The 20,000-nt window shown below is 47.1% G+C and overlaps 2 protein-coding genes across 2 annotated transcripts in view; one reads left to right on the top strand and one right to left on the bottom strand.

Moving 5' to 3' along the window:
- Positions 1-8,189, bottom strand: part of LOC308163909 (cohesin subunit SA-1-like) — a gene marked incomplete at both ends in the record, with an annotated part of 24,927 nt that extends 16,738 nt beyond the window's left edge. Inside the window, 13 exon segments of the mRNA XM_080538083.1 lie at positions 1-123; positions 382-533; positions 910-1,114; positions 1,522-1,598; positions 2,042-2,138; positions 2,913-3,031; positions 3,034-3,085; positions 3,516-3,615; positions 3,806-3,810; positions 5,034-5,270; positions 6,576-6,785; positions 6,954-7,150; positions 7,568-8,189. The exon segment at positions 1-123 is cut by the window's left edge and continues 75 nt beyond it. Coding sequence (XP_080394209.1) covers positions 1-123; positions 382-533; positions 910-1,114; positions 1,522-1,598; positions 2,042-2,138; positions 2,913-3,031; positions 3,034-3,085; positions 3,516-3,615; positions 3,806-3,810; positions 5,034-5,270; positions 6,576-6,785; positions 6,954-7,150; positions 7,568-8,189 — 2,196 coding nt within the window.
- Positions 8,190-18,550: 10,361 nt separating this feature from the next.
- Positions 18,551-20,000, top strand: part of LOC308163908 (testis-expressed protein 11-like) — a gene marked incomplete at both ends in the record, with an annotated part of 11,509 nt that continues 10,059 nt past the window's right edge. Inside the window, 5 exons of the mRNA XM_080538082.1 lie at positions 18,551-18,607; positions 18,705-18,785; positions 19,320-19,436; positions 19,690-19,770; positions 19,977-20,000. The exon at positions 19,977-20,000 is cut by the window's right edge and continues 62 nt beyond it. Coding sequence (XP_080394208.1) covers positions 18,551-18,607; positions 18,705-18,785; positions 19,320-19,436; positions 19,690-19,770; positions 19,977-20,000 — 360 coding nt within the window. The remainder of the gene's footprint in view (positions 18,608-18,704; positions 18,786-19,319; positions 19,437-19,689; positions 19,771-19,976) is intronic.

The raw sequence follows: 20,000 nt of genomic DNA, 5'->3' as shown, positions 1-20,000 counted from the left end.
CACTCCCATCTCCTCGATACACGCGGCTCGGATCTCTGGCATGCAGTCCCGGTAACGGTGCACAAACACACCTTTGAAGGTACTGTTCATTATCGACGACAGCTCCCCAATATGCTCCTGCAGCTACACACACACACACACACACACCACACACACACACACACACACACACGCACGCACAGGCACACTCACACGTAGAGATTTTGGCATGTTAAGTCAAGAGGCGTTAACAAAATGTGTTTCCTTTACCTACATAATTGGCAAGAGGAGGCACAGAACAGAACAGATGGATTTTCACACTCAGCTCAAATGTCCCTAAAAAGGGATTCCCTATGACTGTGTGTCTGTGTGTGTGTGTGTGTGTGTGTGGGCGTATTGTACCTCTCTGATGGTCGCCTGTAGCTCCTCCAGCCTCTCCTCGGCCCTGTCCTCGGCCCTCTTGCTCTGCTCGACGTCGTAGCGGCGCTGGCTGGTCTTCATCTGGGTAGAGACCACCACCGCCACCTCCACCACCCCCGTCATCAGCTTCATCGCTGGGGGGGTGAGGGGTGACATACTCATAACCATGCTCACACACCGCATGTACTGTATGTGCTACTGTATGTGTGTGGCGAAAGAAGGTGAGTGAAAGTGTGTGTGTGTGTGTGTGTACACGTGTTCGTATGTGTCTTTGCGGATATGTGTTGACATATACGGTACTGTATGTGCTACTGTATGTGTGTGGCGAAAGAAGGTGAGTGAAAGTGTGTGTGTTCGTATGACACACTTCATTAAAGTGTGTGTGTTCATATAACACATTCATTAAAGTGTGTGTGTGTGTGTGTGTGTGCGTGTGTTCGTATAACACACTTCATTAAAGTGTGTGTGTGTGTGTGTGTGTGTGTGTATGTGTGCGCTCCTGAGGCTCACCGAGGAGGGTGCTGGTGTGCCTGAAGGCGCGGACCTGCGAGTCGGACAGCCCCGTGAGCAGAGCCAGCAGGGAGGAGAAGAGGTAGTCGTCGTACAGCAGGCTGTGCTGACAGGAGCGCACCAACACGCGCACGAACTCACACAGCCCGGCCCTGAAGGTCCTCCACTGGGGGCCAGGGGAGCTCAGGGGGTAGTGCACAGAGTCCTGACGGCAGACGGGCGTACGACAGGCTGGTCAGATCGAGCATTGTGAGCCGGCCGAGAAGAAGCATTCCCAGCCGTTTCCGATATTCACAATATCAGCACAGCTACCTAGTCACTTTCACTTGCAAAATGTATATTTACACACACACACACACACACACAGAATATTGTACAATTACATTTGATTTTAGACATTTAGCAGATGCCTTTATCCAAAGCGATTTACAACGAGTACAATTTGTCTAAACAAGTGAATCGTCTATCAGTCATCATAAGAAAAACAAGCAGTCACAATGCTAGAAGAAGGAGCATTACATGTTTATTTACAGTAGAGAACTTATCAAAAATAAGCCTGGATTTTCCTTTAGCGACGTTGATGAATACCCCCCACCCCCCATGTTCCTTCACTTCGTTGAACTCTTTGGTGAGAGTGCCGATGATCTCTGGGTTCTGATCGTTGTCAAACATGGCCCTGCTGACCACACCTGCAGAGAGGGAGGATCTAAGATGACAGACACTTCCCTGCAGTCTGTTCCTTTTCAATCACATACTTGTATTGGACAAGACGACATGAACATAAGACACTACTCACAACAACACTCTAAAATATACAGGTATGTCAACTATTTTCTTTTTTTATTATCTATTTTGAATATTTTAAACCCCCTCTGCTACCAGTAAGAAAACCCTGGGCCCTGGCTTTCTTCAGCCACCCGTTAACTCCTCCTTATAGTGGACTGGTATCGACAGACACAGACACCACAGAGGCTACCTGATGCTAGCATTGTTAGCCCAGCTTAGTAATCAATGGCTTGTAGTGCTGATCGATGCCTTTCCTGGGACCAGGTCAAAAGATAATCTTGTGAACTCTGACCCCAATCACCCCCCTGGCCTCTCCATCTCTCAGACACTCTGGCCGACCCCTGACCTTTGCAGCCGCAGCACCGCACGATGAAGTTGATGAGCTCTAGTAGTCCCGCCTCCCGGTCCTTCTTGTAGCTGTCCAGCCACTCGTCCACCACCGTCTGGAGATTGACATAGAGGACACAGCCAATCAGGGAACGGTATTCAAGGTCGGAGGTGTCATCCTTATCACCATCTGTATTGTGGTACTACTGTAGAGAGGAAAACTCTTTTCTACTGCCCATCATTCTTAGTTTCTGTTCATTCTCTGCCCATTGTCCTTCACTCCCTCCCCCCCCCCTCCTCAGAAATGGGGAAACAGAGCTTCAGAACACAACAATGGGTGGGACGGACATGGGCTGTCAATCATTGACTGTGTGACCCAATGGCAGCGTTCCTTCCTCTCTACATCAAAGGGGACAACGTAGGGTTGGATCAGTCAGCTACTGACAGTGCATGATAATCACCTCCATTGTGGGCTTTAAAGGCCTTGTTTCCCCATCATCACTCATCGCCTCCTTCCCTCCCTCCCTCTCTCTCTCTCCACCCCCACCCCAGCTTCAATCCCTCACTCCTTCCCTCCCTCCCTCCCTCTCTCTCTCTCTCTCTCTCTCTCTATATATATATATATCCACCCCAGCTTCAATCCCTCACTCCTTCCCTCTCTCTCTCTCTCTCTCTCTCTCTCTCTCTCTCTCTCTCTCTCTCTCTCTCTCTCTCTCTCTCTCTCTCTCTCTCTCTCTCTCTCTCTCTCTCTCTCTCTCTCTCTCTCTCTCTCTCTCTCTCTCTCTCTCTCTCTCTCTCTCTCTCTCTCTCTCTCTCTCTCTCTCTCTCTCTCTCTCTCTCTATCCACCCCAGCTTCAATCCCTCACTCCTTCCCTCCCTCCCTCTCTCACCACCATTGCACTCTTCCCAGACCGGATGGCCTCATACATATCCCCCGCACTGATGTTCTGGTCCCCGTCCCTCTCCCGCCTGGGGTCGCCTCGCCTGGACGTCCCCAGGGCGGGCGGGCTGGGGAGCTGGGGCCAGGCTGGGATGCAGCTTTACGCCTTGGTCTCTTGGGTGGCTGGTAAGGGTGTAACGGTACACAAAAATCATGGTTCAGTACGTACCTCGGTTTTTAAGTCATGGTTCGGTATGTTTCCGGTACAACGACTTAAAAAGAAACCCAAAAAAGAAAATTGTTTGGTTTACAGAACAAACTATGGGTCTTTCTTTCTTAAATAAAAAAAAGTCTGTCAATACAGCTGCAACCAGCTGCAATCTACTATTAAAAATGTATAATTTACTGAAAAGTCAATCAAAATAAATATTCTCATTCACACTTTCAATTTAAAAAATCTATTAAGGTGCAGCATTTAGAAAATTAACTACTTGAACTGAATGCTGTTTTGCTATAGACAACGTTTATTAGTAAGATATCTGAGGGAACAACAGTTGAACCTATATGTGATTAGTTGACTTGACTAATGTGTGTGTGTGTCTGCTGGCCTGACCTGAGGTCCAAGTGCAGTGGTCTGTTTTTTCCGCTTCATGGCTTTCAGCTCGACCTCAAAGTCACTGCCACAGTCAGATATGTCCTCCATCTCCTCAAGACTGCACAGAATGGGAAGGAGTTTAGGAACAGATAGGTCGAAAAAAAACAAAAAAACATTCTATGCCTTTTATTATTTATATTTTACCCACTGTGCCTGTACACTGGGAAATGAACATCCTGACAGGTTACCTCACCTGTCTACAGGTTACCACAGGTAACCTCACCTGTCTACAGGTTACCACAGGTTACCTCACCTGTCTACAGGTTACCACAGGAGGCCACACAGGTGTTAGCTTGTTAACTAGCTAGCTTTATAAGAAGCTTGTTTGTTTTTGTTAGCTGACTTAGCGTGGTTTTGTTTGTTGTGTTGTTCACAAGTTATTGTGTGTGTCTGTGTGTGTGTGTGTGTGTTTACTACACTAGCCAAACAAGTGTTAGCTTATTAGCTAGCAGAGCTGCCAAGTCTCACGCAATCACCGTGAGACTCACGCATTTCAACCAGTTCTCACGCTCTCACGCCGCATCTCTATTTCTCACGGCGAGAAATAACAATTTGTTTTACGGGACTTGAGTTTCGTGGCATCTTTCTGCACGCGCGTTAACTTGAGTCTGCAATCGAAGCGGCAGGCGAGCGCTGATGGAAGAACCTGTGTTCACGCGAGCTGCAAGAACGTAGCAAGCAGTGTTGCCAGATTGGGCTACTTTTGGTCACACTGGACGGGTGGATTCGGCAGCTTTTAGACTGGTTGGGCTGGACATTTGTTATGTTTCTCAATAGGTTCTGTTATGTTTCTCAATAATGTCGGATCCAGGTGCGGTGTAAGTAAAGAATGAGACGGAGAAGTAATAAAATAAAGATTCTCTTTTTTACTGAGACGTATGATTCATAGGTACAAACATAAACTCTTAGCCGCACAACAAAAAGGGGAGCAGTAGGGCTCAGCACGTAGGTAATAATAACTCAGGCACTGCGGTCAATAATAAAGTGCACGAAAACTAAAGATTGAGCAACGGGCTCCAAAGGCGGTACAAGGTTGCAAACCAGCAAACAAAGTCAAAGTTCAAATTACGTTCCGGGTAACGGATACGTGAAGTGGTAATACATACACAGGGTTCTGAAGCATTCCATACGGTGTAACACAAGTGATCGACTGACAAAGGAACAAGGAAATGGGACACACCTATATACACTGACAAACACTCACAGGTGACAACAATCATTCGATAATTAGTCCAGGGTTGGAGCACTGTCGCTCTTCGACCAGTAGGGGCGATGGGGAGTCCTCTTCGCTGACCCCCCTTGTAACAGTGCCCCCCCCTGACGAACGGCACCAGAAGTTCACCCGGGTGCCTCGGGATGGAGCCGGCGAAAGTCCGTGATAAGGCTCGGATCTAGAATATCCCGCCGAGGCACCCAGGTACGCTCCTCAGGCCCATAACCCTCCCAGTCCACCAGGAATTGGAAACCCCTCCCCACCTTCCGGCAGTCAATAATCCTGTTAACCGTGTAGGCAGGTTGTCCATCAATGAGACGGGGCAGGGGGGCGGGGCGGGGTGGAGGGGCCATGGGGGAGAAAACAACGGGTTTGAGGAGTGAAACATGGAAGGTGGGGTGAACTCGCATGGAGGGTGGGAGTAGCAGTCTGTAGGCCACGGCGTTGACCTGCCGCACCACCTTAAACGGCCCCACGAAGCGAGGAGCCAGCTTGCGTGACTCCACCCGGAGGGGGAGATCCCGGGTAGACAGCCAGACCCTCTGACCAGGACGGAAGACCGGGGCCGGACGGCGCCTGCGGTTGGCCTGGCGTTGGGACCTATCCGAAGCCCGCACAAGCGCCGCCCTTACCAGCCTCCAGGTACGGCGACAGCGGCTGACATGGGCTTGGACCGATGGTACAGCTGCCTCCTCCTCCTGCTCCGGGAAAAGGGGGGGCTGATACCCGTACTGGCATTGGAAAGGGGAGAGGCCAGTGGAGGAGCAGAGGAGGGTGTTGTGGGCGTATTCAGCCCACGCCAGCCGCCGGTTCCATGTCGCCGGATTACTGGAGACGTAGCACCTCAAGACCCCCTCCAGGTCCTGGTTGACGCGCTCCGTCTGCCCATTGGATTGGGGGTGGAACCCGGAGGACAGGCTGACGGAGGCGCCAAGGCTGGTGGCGAATGCCTTCCAGAACCTGGAGGCGAATTGAGGACCCCGGTCGGATACCATGTCCAGGGGTAGTCCGTGCACCCGGAAAACGTGCTGGACCACTAGCTCCGCCGTCTCTTGGGCCGTGGGGAGTTTGGGGAGGGGGATGAAGTGCGCCGCCTTGGAGAACCGGTCTACCACCACTAGTATGGCGGTGAACCCATCAGATGGGGGTAGACCCGATATGAAATCGAGGGCTATGTGCGACCAGGGGCGTTTGGGGATGGACAGGGGGTGTAGGAGTCCCGGCGGTCGTTGCCGGGAGGCTTTACTGCGCGCGCATAGGGCACAGGCTGCCACAAACGCACGCGTGTCCCCCTCCGCTGTGGGCCACCAGAACCTCCTTCGTATGAAGTCCAATGTCCTGGTGGCCCCTGGGTGACTGGTGAGGGAGGAGGCGTGCGCCCACTGCAGCAGTCGTGCGCGCGCAGTCTTCGGAACGTAGAGCCTCCCCGGCGGACCCCCGCCCGGGTCAGGCTCCCGCCTCAGCGCTGTCCTCACTACCCTGTCGATTCCCCAGGACACGGGGGCGACGACCAGGCCAGTGGGGACGATCGAATCCGTACTCTCCACCAGGTCCACAGGATCGAACTGCCTCGACAGTGCATCGGGCTTGGTGTTTTTAGAGCCCGGTCGATAGGAGATCGTGAACTGGAACCTGGTGAAGAATAACGCCCACCTGGCCTGTCGGGAGTTGAGGCGTTTGGCCCCCTGGATATAGGCCAGGTTCTTGTGGTCTGTCCACACTATAAAAGGGTGCGCGGCCCCCTCCAACCAGTGCCTCCATTCCTCCAGCGCGAGTTTGATTGCCAGCAGCTCGCGGTTCCCCACGTCGTAGTTGCGCTCCGGCGCGGACAGCCTGCGCGAAAAAAATGCACAGGGGTGAGTCTTATTGTCCTTGGCGCAGCGCTGTGACAAAACCGCCCCTACCGCAATGTCCGAGGCATCCACCTCCACAACAAAGGGTAGGGACGGGTTCGGGTGCACCAGGATGGGTGCTGAGGTGAAGCGCTGTTTTAATGCCGTGAACGCGGTGTCCGCCTCCGGGGACCAAGAAAAGGAGCGTAGGCTAGTCTGGGTGAGGGCTGTCAACGGGGCCGCTAAGGCGCTAAACCCGCGAATGAACCTCCTGTAAAAGTTTGCGAAACCCAAAAAGCGTTGTAATTGTTTGAGAGAGGAGGGTCGGGGCCAGTCCAACACCGCACTGACCTTTCCGGGATCCATGAGTAGATTCCCCTTGTCCACCACGAAGCCCAGAAAGGAGACAGTGTCCACATGGAACTCGCACTTCTCCACTTTAACGAAAAGTTTGTGATGGAGAAGGCGTTCGAGCACCTGTCGCACATGGATTCGGTGTTGGGCTAGGTCCTTGGAGAAAATTAGAATGTCGTCGAGGTAGACGAAGACTGAGTGGTCGAGGAGGTCTCGTAGGACATCATTAACGAGCGCTTGAAATACCGCTGGCGCGTTGGCAAGGCCGAACGGCATTACTAAGTACTCGTAATGTCCTCTGGGGGTGTTAAAAGCTGTTTTCCACTCGTCCCCCTCCCGGATCCTCACTAAGTTGTACGCGTTTCGTAAGTCCAGCTTAGTGAAGACCCGGGCCCCCTGCAAGGACTCAAAGGCCGTCGTCATCAACGGAAGGGGGTATCTGTTTTTCACCGTGACGTTGTTCAACCCCCTATAGTCGATGCACGGCCGTTGCCCCCCGTCCTTCTTGGCCACAAAGAAAAACCCTGCACCCGCCGGGGAGGTGGAAGGGCGAATGTGGCCCGCGGCGAGTGCGTCGTCGATGTACTCCTTCATGGCCAGGGTCTCAGGACCGGAGAGGGAGAACAATCTCCCCCGAGGGGGCGTGGTGCCGGGCAGGAGGTCGATGGCACAGTCGTAAGTCCTGTGGGGGGGTAGTTCCCTAGCCCGCTGCTTGCTAAAAACCTCCCCCAGATCCCAATAGACCTGGGGAACGCCCACTACGGCCGGAGTCACTGGAATGTTTGTAGACCCCGCCGCTAGCGTGGAAAAGGGTCTAGGGGCTGTAGCTAGGGAGTGGGAAGGGACTGGGAATGGGGTTCTGGGAGGGTCGGTAATTCGCCCCGTGGACCAGTTAATGTTATGGTTGTGCACCGCCAGCCAGGGGTGCCCCAGGACCAGAGGACAGTCGGGAGACTCAATAATAAAAAACCGGATGAGCTCCCACTGTTCTTGCTCCACCTGGATGCGAATAGGTGGTGTGCACTGGGTAACGAAGCCGGTCCCCAGAGGCCGGCCGTCCAGGGCGCGGACCGGTAATGGAACGGGAAGGTCCTTTAGAGCTAGTCCCCACTCGTGGGCTAAGCCCGTGTGCATAAGGTTCCCCGCCGCCCCCGAGTCCACCAACGCCCACACCCGTCGTATGCGGCGTCCCCCCTCTATCGTTACCCCCAAAAAAGTCCGGTGATCGCCCATTGCGGAAGGTGACTCGTGGCTCACCAATGCCCCTCCCGACATTAGCGAGCCCTCCCGTTTCCCGGTTTCTCCGGGCACGTAGCGACTAGGTGTCCAGCCCGCCCGCAATACAGACAGCGCCCCTCTCTCTGACGCCGCTGTCGCTCGGTCTGAGACAGGCGTGCCGCTCCTAGCTGCATTGGCTCATCGTAGGTGGGTTCCTCCTCCATGAAGCCACTGGGTGGTCTCACACCCGGCGTTAGGTGGGAGGGCGCGCCCCTAGCCGAGCCTCTCTCGCGGTCCCGCTCCCGGCGTCTATTATCCACCCGCCGAGAGAGGTCGACTAAGTCGTCCAGCTGCTCAGGCAGCTCTCGGAAGGTCAACTCGTCCTTCATGACCTCCGAGAGCCCCTGCGCATACAGGACGACCACAGCGCGCTCCTCCCACCCGGTCTCTCTGGCCAGGGTGCGGAACTCCACGGAATAGTCCGCCACCGTGCGATGACCCTGTCGACAGGCGGTGAGTCTCCTGCCTGCCTCGTAGGTAGAGAGTACCCGGGTGTGATCAAAGACTTTCCGCAGCTCTGCTATGAAGAGCTGGGAACTGGCACATATCGCCGTCCCCCTCTCCCACTCTGCCGTCGCCCAGGACAGGGCACGTCCCGTTAGCAGAGTGGTGATATAGGCCACCCGGGACTGCTCGGTGGGAAAGGAGGTCGGCTGTAGGTTGAAGACTAAGGTGCACTGTGTGGTGAACTCTCGGCAGCCCTCTGGACGTCCGTCGTACCTCTCTGGAGGTGGAAGGCGAGGCTCACGAGGTGTAGGCGGAGGTGTAGGGACCAGTAGTGGAGGTGGGACTGCTGCGGCGTTGGCTGCGGTGGCGATCCGTTCCGCGTTGTCCTGGCGGTCCACCAGGCTCGAGACGGTGAGGGACAGCTGGCTGAGATGTTCACTCATCTCCCGGAGGAGACGTTCATGCTGGGTCAGCATGGCGCCTTGGGTGGCCAGTACGGTGCGAAGGTGTATTACATCCGCTGGATCCATAGTGGTCAGTCGATCTGTTATGTTTCTCAATAGGTTCTGTTATGTTTCTCAATAATGTCGGATCCAGGTGCGGTGTAAGTAAAGAATGAGACGGAGAAGTAATAAAATAAAGATTCTCTTTACTGAGACGTATGATTCATAGGTACAAACATAAACTCTTAGCCGCACAACAAAAAGGGGAGCAGTAGGGCTCAGCACGTAGGTAATAATAACTCAGGCACTGCGGTCAATAATAAAGTGCACGAAAACTAAAGATTGAGCAACGGGCTCCAAAGGCGGTACAAGGTTGCAAACCAGCAAACAAAGTCAAAGTTCAAATTACGTTCCGGGTAACGGATACGTGAAGTGGTAATACATACACAGGGTTCTGAAGCATTCCATACGGTGTAACACAAGTGATCGACTGACAAAGGAACAAGGAAATGGGACACACCTATATACACTGACAAACACTCACAGGTGACAACAATCATTCGATAATTAGTCCAGGGCTGGAGCACTGTCGCTCTTCGACCAGTAGGGGCGATGGGGAGTCCTCTTCGCTGACCCCCCTTGTAACAGACATTGTCAATTCCATCTGGCAACCGTGGTAGCAAAATACGTGCATACATTACAACATTGTATCTGGTAGCCTACTGGACTGGGTTGCACCAATTTGGCGTAAGTCATTACTAAATGCAGGCATGCAGTAGTTACTAAGCCCCTAGTTGTTACTAGCTAGTTTCAAACTAGTTGTTTACTAATTTCGGTTGCACCACGCCAATCTTTTGCCAATCTTAGCTAGTAAATACTCAGTTTTGGTAACAGTTTTTTGTTTCTCTACTGTAACATAACCAGGTACATTAATAATAATTGTTAAAGGAGCATAGTCTACTACTTGCTACTGAGATGCTAACCCGACGGATTGTCCGGTTGACGCGCCGTGCGTCCTAAATTTGATGTGTTGCTGTTGGTTATATAAGATCCGTAGTCGTTGGTTTGCTGCATAATAAACATTTATTGTGTTACTATGTGCCATCAATGGCTTAATCACTGGTACAAACAATAACAAACTTAGCGCCCTTGCGGTCAAACCTATTTGCCCTTCCGGGGTCAACACCTGACGACAACAACAACAAATGTGCTACCTGATATACACCTGCCACATACAGCTGCGCGACATTAGCCTGCGTACTGCGTAGCCTGCCCTGCCCTGAAGAAGAAGTGATCTCAATCAGTGCCTGACTTGCAAAATTGTAAGGATGGATATCCCAAAGTTTTTTTCAACAAAACAAGCGCCAAGAACTGTTGCAGCAGCAGTATCAGCAGCTGACAACAATGACATCACCAGCAGTGATGACATAGATGATGTTTCAGGTTTGTGAATCTTATTAGAAAGGTGACTGACTCACTGACACTACTTTTCCGGTTTGCTAATGCTAGCTGGCTATCATAACATAACGTTATGTTATAATGAAAATGAAACATAGCAAGGTACTGTTACGGTACATGGTAAGAAATCAAACAAACATGGTAAGAAATCAAACAAAGGATAATACTCCACTAAAGTGAATAACAGGCTGATAGTCTTTGATATCTGCACTCTGGTTGACTGAGTAACAAGTGAAAAAGAATGAATGAATGAATGAATGAATGAATGAATGGTCTTTATTGTCATTTATATAGTACAGGTACCAAACAACGAAATTTGGGAGGGGGGGCTCCCCTGGTGCTAGGAAAAAAAACTAAAAACAAGAAGGGAAAAGAGCTGGTTTACATAAATAAAGGCTATGTACACTATCCACTATACTATACTATACAAATAAAACACTGTGCTGTACTCTATGCTATGCTATACCTATTCTAACATTTCCTATCTCTGAACCTTATGTACCCGAGGGTTGTCATATTGCACATAGTGTTATTTCACATTCATTTAAAGTGTCGCAGTTTGCAGGTTTGAAATGTTCACAGTTGTGTTTCAGTATTTCACTTGATTTCAATCTAGTAACGTTAATGTTACAGCTAGTAAACATGGAGTAACCACATTAAGTATGCCCTTATGGTAGTATGTATGTATACAGAACATGACTCAAATCTATCCTAAGATGTAATGCTAACTAACTAAGTTTGTTTAATGTCCCAGGGGGGATTTGATTTCACAGTACTATACACAGGCCAACAATACATGTAATATATCGTCATATAACACAGGACAAGACTCTAAATACAATATAAGTGGTGAGCACAGAGTCTGCCCTGATATACATACTGTAACATAACTAGCCTCAGCCCATCAATTATGTAATTCTATTCAAATATAAATGATGGTGACTGACGTGTGTGTGTGTGTGTGTGTGTGTGTGTGTGTGTGTGTGTGTGTGTGTGTGTTTACTGTCTATTTTGTAATACAGGTCAGCTGCTATCCAATGGCGCGTTCTGGCCTGCAGGGGGAGCTACGTGTGCTGACCTCCCTCTGTGCCCAGAACCACCACAATTAGTTTGCTTCATTAAAGGGTGTGAATGTATATGTGTTCTCCAGTGCCTTTTGTCCGCTTTAAGGTGGTGGTAAGTTGAAGGTTGAAGGCACATTATATTCTCCCTCTGGGCTAAGCCCCGGATCTCCTACAATTCTAAATCCGCCCCTGATTTAAACCCAGTACAGCCTAATGTTAGACCTTATCTTGTCTGGGGCCACGTCACAGGTGGAGGTAACATAAACAATCATTGTCATATCTGATAGAAGGTATCGCTACAAACACTTAGAATAAATATTTGCTGATTTTATTTATAACCTTGGAGACAGGATATGGAGCTTTTTATATCAATGTAAATAACCCCTCCGTGAGCCCTCTGTCCCTTAGCAGCGCCCCGTGTTGTGTGGATGTGCTGCAGACTGTTTTCCTTAATCGCTGCAACAAATGTGTTTGGCAGCTCTCTGTGGCAGGTACTGTACTGGGCCCTGGACAGTCTGGACGGATTGTATGGCAGCTGCTGGACTGAAGGAATCAGGTGTGGTGCTGAGGCACAGACATGTACATTTCAAGCCTGCAAACTGTGACACTTTAAATGACATGAAAAAATACTGTTGTGCAATATGACAACCCTAGTCGACTATCTGTACAGTATAGTACAGTGGATTGTGTACATAGCCTTTATTTATGTAAACCAGCTCATTCCCTTCTTGTGATTTTTTTAAGTTTTTTTTTTTCCCTTTCCTAACACCAGGGGAGCCACCCCTCCTAAATTTCGTTGTTTGGTACCTGTACTGTAGCAATGACAATAAAGTCCATTCATTCATTCATAAATAAGAACATCCTGCCTCACCTTTCCGCCCGTATCAGAACTCAGGACCCAACAATTTGAGGGCTTGAACGTCAGCGGATCCAAAAATGGGCTGTGTTCCATCATGGTCAATTAACTGATAGGTGAGGAGGCCCGCCGCGGCCCATTCTGGTCTGTGAAGAACAGCACTCTTCCTTCCCCTGCAGTGGGAACATGGTGATATGGTACATGAGAACATGGGAAACAATTGATAAAGGTGGAGTTGTGGGAGGCATGCCATTATCAGTGTCAGTGTGCGTTTCTGCGCTCATTTACACGATGATGACTTGAACCAGTCATTTTGTAGAATGTGCTGTAACAGTCCACACCAGCTAGATCTATGGGAGGAATTTATCCTGAACATGGCACTATGGAACAGTAAATGGCAAAATGTTGCCATAAAAGAAATAATATAGAGGCTACATGAGAAACAGAGGGCTATTCCGTTTACGGTTATTCAACCCTAGGATCATTCATCAAATTCATCAAATCTATTATTCAAAGTAATTCATGATGACTTTTTATGGCTTAATTGTCTAAAAAAGAAATTACAGTTACAATTACAGTACCCTGCGTAAGTAATGGGACAGTAAAGCATTTTTTGGAGGGGGGATTTGAAATCAAACAATTGTTATGTGGTGAAAGTAGATTATCAGCTTTTATCTGATGGTATTTGTGTATATATTGTTTCCACCAATCAGAAATTACAAAAATGTCTATGCATAATCCCATTATTTCAAGGTACCCAAAAGTGATGGGACAATTAGCTTGACAGGTGATTCTGGTTCATTAGGTGTGTTCCGTCTAATTGTGCAGTCATAAGAGAGCTCTCAATGGCTGCGTTCGTAAATTCGCTCTGAGAGCGCCAAAGTGTACACTGGGTTCAACGTCATAAAGGGACCACGTAATTTGTTTGGAGAAGAGGCATTCCATGAGTGGTAATCAGATTTCCAGAGCGTATTTACAAACGCAGCAAATGTCTTGTATTGATTCTAGGCTTTGCCTTTGGAGTCGGCTATTGGTGTCTGTCAACATGAAGGCCAAAAAGACATACATGATATTCAGGGAAGCCATTATGAGGCAGACATATCAGAAACCTAGCCAAAACCTTAAACATAGAAACAACAACAGTTTGATTAAAAGGAAAGAAATGGCAAACCCCCTTGTAAGCCAATGAAAAGACTACTGTGGAAGACCAAATAATTATTCACAATGGCCAGGTCATGGTTTTCTAAAAAGTATCTAAATGAGGCTGCAAAGTTATGGGAAAAGGTCTAAAAGGTCTGAAAGTGGAAAGATGAAACAAAGATGTACTAGAGTGATGGCAAGAGTAAGTGTGAAGGAAAAAAGGAACTGCCACAGCATACCACCTCATCTGTCAAATATGGTGGAGACACATTTTTCCTCATGTACAGTACATCCTCTTCCTCTAATATTGAACAGAGGAAAGTTTTGCAGTGTTGCAATAAGGAACTCCACAGAAATGATCTCAACTGATGCAAGGGCTTTTAGTTCTGTTAAGGGAAGGAATATTGTAAAAAGAAGCAATAATTACTGTCTTTTCTGCGCAGAATAAATATTGGGACACATCTCACTGTGAAGAAAACGGGGAGAGAGGAAGAGGCTCTATACATAACTGACTTTGTGGAACACTGAAAAACAAATGTCTTTCAAAATTGTATCCATGTACAGTAAGAAACCAGGCAAGTAGCCTATATTTGTGTGGTCATATGCCGTGCCCCATTCCACCTAATGTGACCCTCTCAGTGCTGTACTGTATGATATATGTTAATTTGTATGATCAGTCCTCAGAGCTGGGCACATTCCCCTTGGGCCAGGAGGGCAGCTAGATAAGACTCCAGCTGGAACAATTGCTGGAAGCTGAGAGCTGAAAGGAGTAGGTTTTAAGACGTTTTATTTTAGAATCTGGTGTTCAAAACACAATACGAGGCGCTGACCCACTCTATACAAGCAGCTTGCGGTCTTTCTTCTGGTTCAACAATAAGGTCTTAGTAAAAGGAACAGTACTATAGCAACAAAGACTTTCTTCAAGGAGGAGGCCCTGCCCTGACCGGTGACCAAGGGACCATGGTGGATATGGAGTGTAAAAGATAATGTCTCTTTCAAAAGCCCCTTTCTCACACAGTGGCACTGAGGTTCTGGGAAGTCTATTGATGTATGCAGTAGTTTACTTACATATTATCCAAGAAGGATCATGTTCAGTGGTTTGTTTTTGATTGCTGCTCATAACAATTGTCCTAAATGTAGGGTTATGGTTAAGGCTAGGGTTAAGGTTAATGTTAAGGGTAAGGTGTGTATGGGAATTGGTTATTGACAATAACAAACTATTCATCCCCAAGGCCCCAGGTTTAAAATACACCATCTTGTGGCCACATGTTCATATTGCACCAAAGGTTATCATTGGAAATAGGAGAGAATCTTTCTTTTTTTTTTTTACAAAATCAGTACAGATCTCTAGAAACAGCAATCACATTTCTTCAGTTAAATTGAAAGCTAGCTCTCAAATGTTACTGACATGTTTCTACATATTTGAACAAGACCTATGGCACCTCTAGGGTCATCTAGAGGCCTAGTTTGTTTATTCTTTATTTATTCATTCATCCTGTATACTTATGGGAAAAAAGTACAAAGACTTGCTATGTCCTTTATGAGATACTCTACTTAAAGTCCTATTAAAACTAGCCAACTTTAGGCAGCTAGATTGCAACTCAAGAGATCAACTATTATCTGGTATTGTTCATATTTCATTAAACAGATCCTGACAGTGGCGGCTGGTAATGATACTGAGTGGGGGGGCTAATAAATCCATTAGGCCTAGGGTCTATACCAGGGGTGGGCAATTCATTTTCACAATGGGCCACATGAGAAACCGGGACTATTGTGGAGGGCCGGACCAGTAGGCTGAACTTAATTCTGCTCAATATTACTTTTATCACTTTATAAAAAGCAGTAAATTATATGGTTTTGACTAGCTTCTACTGGTAAGAATACATGTTACGATAAGGCTATGAAAATGTGGAGTAGGTCAAATATAGAAGAGCAAGAGGACTCTTTTAAACACAGGGAAGTAAATGCAGCTATAGTTTTGACCTTTTGCAACATCAGTTTGTGCCTATTATTTATTAACATTACATACATACAACATTACGAGTCACAGTGTAGTATTTCTACCTTCTGAAATGATGGCTAAGACTGGTGATATCAAGCGAAAGGTTCTTTATATACAAATCTGCTGACATACACTTTCTTTTTCAATAAAACAAGCTATTAGATATTCACTTTCAATTCAATGTACAATTCACATTTCTCAAAAACAACAAACTGTCAACTTATATGACGTCTTTCTACAAGACATTCTGGAACCTGCAGACTTTTATTCTGAAACTTTTTTCCCCCCGGACTTTTATTCTGAAACTTTAGTTTTTTTCTTCTCATATTTATTGTAAAAGATAGGGGGGGCTTAGCCCTGCTAGCCTATTGATACCAGCCATCCCTGGATCCTGATTTTCATGAAATCAGAAATAGTAAAGCAAACATTCCGTATGAAATCTCTTGGAAGCTACAATTTTCAAAAAGTGGGTGGGACATGGCAGGCAGGGTTGCCAGATGGGGCGGGCTACCGCCGAATGGGATACTGTTGATCACACTGGGCCGGGAAATAAGCTTTTGGGCGGGTTGCGCTGGATAAATAGCATTTAGGCGGTATCAATAATGTCAGTGCCTGAAAGTTACAAAAACACACACCCTAGTAGCTACATACAATGTTGTGCAGTTTTTTTTTTTATTATTTTTTTTTTTTTTTTACAAACATCATTGGCTACAGACATACAGTTTAGTGGCAGGAGATGGGCACCTGCCCAATAGTAATTAAACAAATAATAAATAAATACAATTCTGACAAGAAATGGTGGATTTAGCGGTAGGATGGAAAGTGTCAATCCCATCTGGCAACCCTGCACTCACGTCACCTTCGCCTTTCACCACAGACTTGCTAGCTTTGTAGCTCCGTTTCTATTTTTAAAAAAAAGATGGAGAGCATTGTATCAAACGTGAAATGTGAGTTGCTTAACTATTTATACTCAATATTTTCTTCTCAATAAGCTCAATTAATTTAACCAGATAGCAACGAAAGAGTAAGCTAGCCGTGGCTAACTAACGACACCGGCTACTGTAGCTAGCTGACGTACCGTGTTAGCCTGCTGTGCTAGCACTGACCACTGGGCTCCTCATTGTTGACTCGACAGTAAAGTGTCAAGTTTAACACACATTTAGTGTATTTATAAGCCATGCCTTCCTTCGAAATCAGCTAGTAAGTAATTATTTAGAGGCACAGCAATGTGCTCTGCCTTAAATCAACCACGTCCTGTGGCGACCACCATTATTCTGTCCATCATTTCTAACGGAATGTGTCTGTTGTCATTGTTTCTCTGTTATAATGGTTTCTCATGATCGCTCTTCTGTTTGTGTTATTAAAGGTCTCACAGAGCACCTGCTGCACAAACAGCAAGCTAACACAGATGAAGTCATTGAGAAGCTGTATTGTGAAACGGCAGTGTTCTTCCCAGAACCACTGGATCCCCAGGTACGTGTATTGGTGTATATTAGAATTAATTAATTTGGTTAAACCATATAAAGGTGCCCATATGTGACTGTTGTGCATGCCTGATTGTATAACTGGAGGTCAGTCATTTCAGTGAATAGGATGAATTTCGCCCCTCCAATAAGTGAAGTAGACTAATTCTAAATGTGCATTAATCTGGCTTTAGACCTGGACATAGCACAGTCTCAGGTGTTAGATGGTGAACTCAGAAAGAAAAAAAATCTGGGGAAAATGTGTTGAACTGAAATTGGTGCTGAATGACTAATTGCTGAAAAAAACAAGAATAATTTGAAACCGCTTTTAGTTTTGGTGAACCTCACTGGTACACCTCATTACACCTCACTGGTACACCTCATTACACCTCACTGGTACACCTCATTACACCTCACTGGTACACCTCACTGGTACACCTCATTACACCTCACTGGTACACCTCACTGGTACACCTTACTGGTACACCTCACTGGTACACCTCATTACACCTCACTGGTACACCTCACTGGTACACCTCACTGGTACACCTCATTACACCTCACTGGTACACCTCACTGGTACACCTCACTGGTACACCTCACTGATACACCTCACTGGTACACCTCACTGGTACACCTTACTGGTACACCTCACTGGTACACCTCATTACACCTCACTGGTACACCTCACTGGTGAACCTCACTGGTACACCTCACTGGTACACCTCACTGGTACACCTCACTGGTACCCCTCACCGGTACACCTCATCGGTACACCTCACCGGTACAACTCACTGCTCAAATGTTGATGTTGAATGTTGAATATGTTTCTTTGTTGAAATCTGTGATTGTTTTTCCTGATTGTGTTTTAAAATGTTTTGAAAATGTATTATTAAAATGTTTGTAACTGTTGTAAATAATGTGCATTCAGGGCTCCCTCGTAAAAGAGTCCTTGGTTTCAATGGGACTCCCTGTTAAAATAAAGGTTACAAAATTAAATTGTTTCCAGCTTGAAGAGAGCGCCATCCAGCTGTGGAATTGGGCAGTTGCCAAACGTGTGGGTACAGCCATAAATGAAGAGCAGAATGTAAAAGGTAACAATGACGATGGCCACTCCATGTATCTGCAAGATGTAGCATCTGGAAGTCTTACAGATGATCTGGATTTAGCCACTAAGACATGTTATTATTACTTATTCGTTTTACCCATCTGAACAAGCATGTGCGAATTAAACTACTGTACATGTAACACGCTCACATAAATCATACTAAATAATTATGAGCAGATCGCATAATGCAATTTTTACAATTATTATTAATATGGTTAATTACAGTCAATCACGTGATCCATGCCATCCAATCACAGCTATTCTCCCTCTATCTGTCTTGCTCCCTCTATTCAGTCTATTCAGTCTTGTCAGTGCGTTATGTAGCGTGCCGACTCATGTACTCCTGTGAACCAGAGAATCCAACAGAGGGCAGTGTTCGCAAACAGATCCTGGTTAGTGGAACATCTCACGACCATGAACTCAATCACTGCAGAGCCATTGGCTGTGATGATTACTCTCAAATACTGACATTTTCACCTTTCCTTCCAGATGGCCAGCAAGATAGGAAGAACCTGGCTGGACTGTAAGAAACCTCTGCTGGCTGACCACTTCTTAAAGCTGGCTGTCAACGTAAGCAAGCTTAAATACCTCAAGCCACAGCAGCTTCACACAACAATCAGCAGTGAGCTCAATGTGCTTATGACTTCGCTTACTCTATAGAGAAGTTAAATACAGGTGGACTGCACACTGGGTGAGCTCATTCAGGGGTTTATAGAGAACTATAGAGAGCTTAAAACACTGTTATGTTCTCAGAGCTCATACAGGTGGACTGGTCTACACACTGGGTTAGCTCAGACAGGTGGACTGGTCTACACACTGGGTTAGCTCATACAGGTGTTTATAGAGAACTATAGAGAAGTTAAAACACTGGTGTGTGTTATGTTCTCAGAGCTCATACAGGTGGACTGGTCTACACATTGGGTTAGCTCATACAAGTGGACTGGTCTACACACTGGCATAGCTCATACAAGTGGACTGGTCTACACACTGGGTTAGCTCATACAGGTGGACTGGTCTACACACTGGGTTAGCTCATACAGGTGTTTATAGAGAACTATAGAGAAGTTAAAACACTGTATTCACCGGTGTGTGTTGTGTTCTCAGAGCCTGGAGGCGCTGTATTGCCGGCTGACGTCCCGTGACGACGGATTGGATAATAACACATCCAAAGGAGACGTGGAGAAGGACCTGCTCCGAGTGATGTCGTACCAAGCAGAATCCGTAAGCTCAGTTGCATGCGGCTCGATACGTAAATTAATTAATAATTAATTAATTTGTTCTTGGGAAATTTGGCAACTCTTAGAGTGACATTTTCACACACACCGGCAGTCAGGATGAGGTGCGAAGCAGGGAAATTATGTGTTATCCAGCTATGAGAACAGGAAACTGAAGCTCAGCTGACTTCAAGCTGCACCTTATGTCCTGGTTGCACCTTATGTACTGATAGCTTATGGTGTATTGTATCCCCATGCAGGCAGTGGCTCAGGAGAATCACCAAGAGGCTGTGGCCTGCCTGCAGCGCTGTAAAGACATTCTGCTGCGCCTACCAAAAGAGGTGGGACACTCATGCCACGTGGACAGTCAACACTAATATGATCATGCTTTTGATCATATTTTTGTTGACATATCTCCCTCTTGTCACATCTCCCTCAGGGGAGACCACATTGACACATCTCCCTCAGGTTTTAGATACTGCTGATGTCAAGTTGATTTCACATTGTGATGTCTTAACTACTACTACTACTCTTCCCCCCCCAAAAGACTGGCTATCTCTCTCTCATGTGC

Source organism: Nansenia antarctica (genome assembly GCF_963989245.1).
Source record: "Nansenia antarctica genome assembly, chromosome: 8".
NCBI lineage: Eukaryota > Metazoa > Chordata > Actinopteri > Argentiniformes > Microstomatidae > Nansenia > Nansenia antarctica.
This window is presented reverse-complemented; position numbering and strand designations above follow the sequence as displayed.